The following is a 6358-nucleotide window of genomic DNA, read 5'->3' as shown; positions in this document are numbered from 1 at the left end:
GTGTGTGCACTTGTGCGTGTGTGTGTTTGTGAAACGTGCATGCTTTTGCACATTTTTGTGTATAACATTCCCGACACTCCACAAGTCTGCACAGGACTGTTAACATGTATTTCTGTGTGTATTTATCTTCAGTAAGAAAGTTTAACATATTATTGTGTGTGTGTGTGTGCGCAGAGTATACTGTCCGTTTTCGTCTGTTCCTACCTTTACGCCATTTCCGCATACAAATCCGTCTCTGAACCTCGGTTCCTGCACTCTGGTTTTTACCTGGAGATGGCCGCGGTGCTCTCCTTTGTGCTCCCGCTGCTGCAGTGAATTTTAATTTTGAAAAAGGTGTTTTTTTGCTTTGTGATTATGTATTGATGTGTAGCGCGCTGATGCCTTTGGAGAGATGTGAGTGTAGGCGTCTCCGAGGTACGGAGACGGTCTCTGTAAAATATTAATCACAATATCAAAGGACACGAGGGTTTCACAGATCTGAATAAACAAATCGAGGCGCCGGGTTCCCACAGATAGGAAATAAAACAAAAACAGAACAAATACTATATGATGTATGATGATGTATGTCATTATTTGGTTCTGACCAAAACGGTCTGCTTCTATTGGATAGTTTTTGGGGGTGTTTGAGGTGTGCGAAAATGTGCAAAACTAGATGTGTCTCAGAGAACAGCCCACTGACAGTGTCTCACATAAGCAGTTCCTCTGTGTTCACATGCAGGGATTTAAGATATATACAATATTTATCTTCTATATCTTTCAGTATCTTTAGTGTGAGCAACAATCCCTCTGTACTCCTGGTTTATATTGTAGAGTTGTTTTGTCTTCTTTTCTTCCTTTTTCTTGTTCTTTCTCCTCTTTCATCAGACTGTGTAGAAAGCGAGGAGGCCTTGCTGTCTGTACTGTGGGAGGCAGTTGTGTTTCTGTTCTCTTCTGTTCTTTTATTGGGTGGGGGTGCAAGTGGAAAGCACCATGCTCACGTAGCCCATTATTTCTCTCATCATGTGTTCTCACTTTTTCTCTCTATCTCTCCCTCTCCCTCTCTCCCTCCAGAACCACACACTGAGTCAGCACGCGCAGTGAGACCGAGGCCCGGCAGGATCTCTCGGCTCAGCCGGGGCCCCCGACCCGGAGCCGGCAGGGGACTCCCATCTCCACATCACAGCCAATCAAAGTGTCATTTGCTACTCACATGTAAAACTCTAACGATCGCGCCACTGGGCGCGGCTATTAGGAGCAGCGGGGGAAAGGAATATTAATGGGATATGCTATTAAATAAAGAAAGGAAAAAGTGGGTGAGAGAAACGGTAAGAGCTAGATGAAGGAAAGAGAGAAGTGAAAAAAGGTATTGTACGTGCAGTATTTTTTATTGTCTCCCCCCCCCCCACCAGCTTCTTCCCTCCCTTTCTCCTTCCCTCTCCTCCCACCCATTGCTCCCCAGGTCAGGCATTTTATTTTTTTTAACAAATAGAAAAGAAAAAAAAGCAAGAACACCCTTTGTTTTGGGATTTTTTTAATAGATTGTAGGAAAAAGCTTCACTTTCTCGTCCCCTCAGTTGCTTATTGTATTGAACTTCATAGGTGCCAATTTCTTTGATTTTTCTTTCTGCCATATGCGCTTATTTTCTTCGTTTTCATTTTTGTACCTTTCATTTCTCGCCGTAGGTACTTGTGCTGTGTTGTGGTTGTTTGTTTGCCAGTCGTAATATTCCTGAGTTTTTTCCCCCAACTCTCCTTTTTATGATTATTGTTATATATTTTTTCCTTTTTGTAATTACTATTAAAAAAAGACATCAAACAAAATAAAGTGCAGAAAAACCATACAGATGTTTCTTTTGTTTTGGATTGGGTTTTCCAGTCTCTATGGGGCCTATAATGGTTATTGTAAAAATGAATATCATCGATTTCAGTGCGTCTGGTCAATGACTGCTTTTTAAATGTGAATTAACCAGATTGCAATAATCTAGTACAGACAAAAAAGATAAAACAAATAAATAAATGACAAATAAAGAATTTGTGTGATGTGAATTTATTCAAAAGATGTGAATCTGTGAGCCTGCATGCACACCCGCTGAAGATCCGACTGCTGTACTCACCAAGTCAGATGGACACTGATTTTGAATCAGAGCTACATGTGATGAAGAATGAATACAAATTGAGGTCAGATTTTAAAAGGCATGTGTAGCATATTTCATGCCCAGTTTGGTGACAAATTTAAAAAATCTATTTAAATTAATTAAAAAAATAATACATTTTTTGAGTGAAATATCTTTATATTTGGGGCTTTAACAAGCAAATATTGATACATGTGATTGTTTGCCATTAAATCCCCAACACATTCTATTTAAAAAAAAATATTTATTTGGTACAAAATGACAGCAAAGGTCAAAGGTAGGGGCAAATATGTGCAAACGGTTGATAAGAAGATATAAAATGCATAAACACTGCTGTTTGGCTTTTTGATATGATGTTAGTAATGGAAATATTTTCAGATAATTGCCCCTCAAACCACCCCACGAATATTTCTCTACATCCATCCCTGGCTGCTTTACATCATGTGTTAAAAACATGATGCATGCTGCTTCTTCTAACGTGTGTGTTAAGACCCTTCTATGGGGTCACAGGGGATTAATGCGATAGGAAAGGAGAAAATAACATTTCTGTGCTAGGTTTATTTTTTCTGACTTTTCTCTAATCTGATTATTTTCTTCACACCTTTTAAATATTCCAAATGTATCTCAGTTCAGACATAAAAACTTCAAATGTCGACAGCCACCACCTAACGGGAAGGGAGCATTGTTGAATGTGTGCAGGTGTGCCGGAATCGTCCCTCTCTGATGTTTATCTGAGCAGGAAGGCCACGCTGCACCCTGTTCAGTGTTAATGTCACTGCAGTGTAAAGCCTTCTGTACGTCTACAGTATTCAGTACCTGCAAGTAATACTAACCCAGTGAACAAGACCTCACACACCTCCATCCTGTAACACGAGCCAAGACTGCACTGGAGTCAGGGAAGCTGCTGTCCCTCTCTATACGAAGGTAAAGCCATGCAATTATAATCTCCGGGGCACAATTACTGTCGAGGTGACACCTTAAAACCAAAGTGCTAACAAAGTTAATGCTGACCAATTCGCACACTGCTGTATGAAGGATGCTGGAGGCTTTAACACAGAACAAAATTCTTCCATTCTGTTGCCACAGAGCAGAGGACAGACTGTGTCAGAGCGCTGCTGTTATACCCAGGGACTGACTGTGGCATTGAACACAATCATCTCAGAATGAATCCGCTGATGGGGAAAAGACACATGCTGCTTGTTTGGGACTTTTAGTGTGTGCTAGTCCTCAGTTTCACTCATGTCAGTAAGAAATCACTTCTAATGTCCCTGCGAATAACTTTTGAATGGTAACATATTTTTATAATACAACAATAATTCAGTTCAGCCGAGTGCCTTGCTTAGATTAAAAGTCTCTTTCACAGGCGTGCTCTGGCCAAGATAACAGCAGCATTACATATAACACAGTTACATAATAAAGATACAAACTGCAATCTCTTACATTACATGAAAAGGTTGTAATCAGATTACAGTGTCATTATGACCCTGAAACCATAGTTGATCCAACAGCTGTCAATTCTTCTTATATTATTATCATATTATTATCATGGCGTCTAGTGAAGAAAATGATTTCACTGGGAATGCTGCCATTATTTTGTCTTTACAGCGAAAAAGGGAACAACATCACAGTACAGTGCAACTTCAACTGCCCTACAAAATGTGTGTAAAATGTTGTTAATAACTATAAAATAGGCTATAAATGATCCTGGCCATTCAAACTGTATTTAGCATTTAGTATGGAGTAGGGATGGGCATGATTAATCGACGATCAATTAACTGATCATGAAGAATTTCGTCGATGACGTTAATTTTTCATCGATAAAACTAAGGCAGGTTCTGTTGCGTAGTGTGAGTCTTGAGGAATGCAATGAATTTCGCTATGTGGCAGCAATTAAACATTTTACCACACGGGGGCAATATTTGAAAAAAAAAAAACGCCACAGGCCTACTCAGGTACCTGCGAGTTTCCGTGTTTCAAAAGTAATCATGAAGAGGACGAGGTCACGGCGAAGTGTGGTGTGGGACCATTTTGATTTAAACAATGACTTAGTTCACTGCCAACACTGCGAAGCTGTGTATAAGTACAACACGGCCACGACTCAAATGATGTACCACTTGAACAACGCTCACCGACCCTGTTTAGTTTGTCACGTTGACTTTTCCCTGTAGGTTTACAGTAATTAACTGGCAGCAGCTTCCATTGACAGTGTCTTACTGTATCTTAGAATTACAGCGTATTGCTAGAAATAACAGTGCAGTTCATTACTGTGTTCTTGTAAATATACATAAATAAATGACTGCATATTGACAGTATGTAAACAGTTTTACAGTGTATCCTGTATTTAAAGAATTTATATATATATATATATATATATATACATTATTAATAATTAATATTAATTATTAATAATGAAGACATGACAAAGAGACAATATTCCTTACGCAGTTCCTTTGCAAATAGTTATCAAAATAGAAATAGGCCACCAGTACAACACAAAAGACCTGAATAAACTTTGTTTCTCTTTCATACCCTTTTTAATTTAAAGGAGTGTGTAGGATTGTTGATTGATTGATTGTGTGGCATCTCGTGTAGTGGTGAAGTTGCAGATTGTAACCATACAGCTCAGCCTTGTAATTGTATAGGACACTGGTTCCCAACATGGGGGGCGGGCCCCAACTAGGGGTCGCCAAAACTTTATGGGGGGTCGCAAGGCCTTCTTGATTTTAATATGTGTAAGAAAACTTTACAAATATACACAGTAGGCCGATATCTCAGCATTTGGTTCACCTCTGTAAGAGAAGAGTAAATTGACTAATAGAACAATGACAAGTGTCAGAGAAAACACTAAATTTGTCAAAAAAGAAGTCTTGTGATTGTTAAGAAATTATAAAAAAAATACCAAATACAGACAGAGAATTGTATAAAATATTTCCTAAACAGGAAATAATCTGCTCAAAATCCAAAAAATTCAGCTCAACAAATATGTCAGTAAGTCAGTTATATGAATGTCAGCTGACTCTGTAGAAGAGGACCCGCGCCTGCTGTAGATAAAAACTGCTCAGTGTAAGATACCGATAACGAGATTAATGTATTCAGGAGATTATACACTAATGAAAACATACAATGAATATTATGTTTTTTATATATTTCTGCAGACAGATCTTCCTAAATGTTACACACTGGACCTTTAAGTGTCCTCATTTAAAGCTGCAGTAGATACTTTTAATAAAAATAACTTGTATTATTTGCTGAAACTTTCACTACGTCCTGGCAGTACGTGAGACAGGTTGGGTTCAGGTCAGGTTCCTCTGGTTTCTCCCAGGGCTCCTAATGGCATTGACAAGAATCCACCGGGCCTGCAGGATGATCTCTTTCATGTATTACTGTTAGAATTAGTGACAGCTAGTTTCTTTTTTATATATATTTTCTTTATTGAATAGAACTGAAACGGGGAGAGAAAGAGAGAGAGGATGGTTGGTTGGTTGTTGGTATCCTTGAGCTAGATACTGAACCCCGAACTGCTCCCGATGCTGCGTCATCAGTGTGTGAATGTGAATGAATGAGTTAGTTTCTGTTCGATGGCCATCACTGAGTGAATGTGTGTGAAAGGGTGAATGTGGCACGTAGTGTAAAAGCACTTTGAGTGATCGGAAGTCTAGAAGGGCGCTATACAAGTACAGGTCCATTTACCTTTTACCTTTTACCAATTATCAGCCCATTATCGGTCGACCCCTGGTCAGAATATGGTTAAAGTGAGTTAGAAGTTATTTTTATAAAAGTAACCAACTGCAGCTTTAATTGGTTGCATCCAGTGAGTATGAGGGAGGACAGACAGGAAGTGAATTTTAGGTTCCACTTCCACTTTCCACCATAACTGCAAAATGCAGACGGTCCCTGAAGCTGACACTTGAACTGGACGCAGAGATAAAGTTTGTTGGCGCAAACCTCTGCAGGCAGACACATGTGCAGGCACTCCTCCGGTACACACCGACAGTGAAACGGCTCCGTGTGTCCGCGCAGCTCCGTGCATTTCCGGGTGGTGCGAGGCTGCTCCGGTACATCCCCGTTATCATCAGTCGGTTGAGCCTCGCTGCTCCATCCAGACACCGCAGCCACACACAGAACCGAGCACCGACCGACACACATCTATAATTAATGCGTTATAGCTGAGAGCCAAAGCAGGGGGCGGGGGGGCGGCAGCGGGCAGGAGATATGGCGGCGTCGCTTCTCTCCGAGACCGACATCAG

The 6358-nt window shown here is 40.2% G+C and overlaps 2 protein-coding genes across 2 annotated transcripts in view; both read left to right on the top strand.

The window, feature by feature from the left end:
• The window catches only part of znf423 (zinc finger protein 423), a gene marked incomplete in the record, with an annotated part of 130597 nt that extends 128590 nt beyond the window's left edge, over window positions 1–2007 (top strand). Inside the window, 1 exon segment of the mRNA XM_035665099.1 lies at window positions 1051–2007. Within this exon segment, the coding sequence (XP_035520992.1) occupies window positions 1051–1080 (30 nt within the window).
• Window positions 2008–6065: 4058 nt separating this feature from the next.
• si:ch211-212o1.2 (uncharacterized protein LOC492735 homolog) overlaps window positions 6066–6358 on the top strand; it is a gene marked incomplete in the record, with an annotated part of 35571 nt that continues 35278 nt past the window's right edge. The window contains 1 exon segment of the mRNA XM_035665839.1: window positions 6066–6358. Within this exon segment, the coding sequence (XP_035521732.1) occupies window positions 6324–6358 (35 nt within the window).

The sequence above is a fragment of the Morone saxatilis genome, unplaced genomic scaffold (genome assembly GCF_004916995.1).
Source record: "Morone saxatilis isolate NCDOM2014 unplaced genomic scaffold, NCSU_SB_2.0 Contig2, whole genome shotgun sequence".
NCBI lineage: Eukaryota > Metazoa > Chordata > Actinopteri > Moronidae > Morone > Morone saxatilis.
This window is presented reverse-complemented; position numbering and strand designations above follow the sequence as displayed.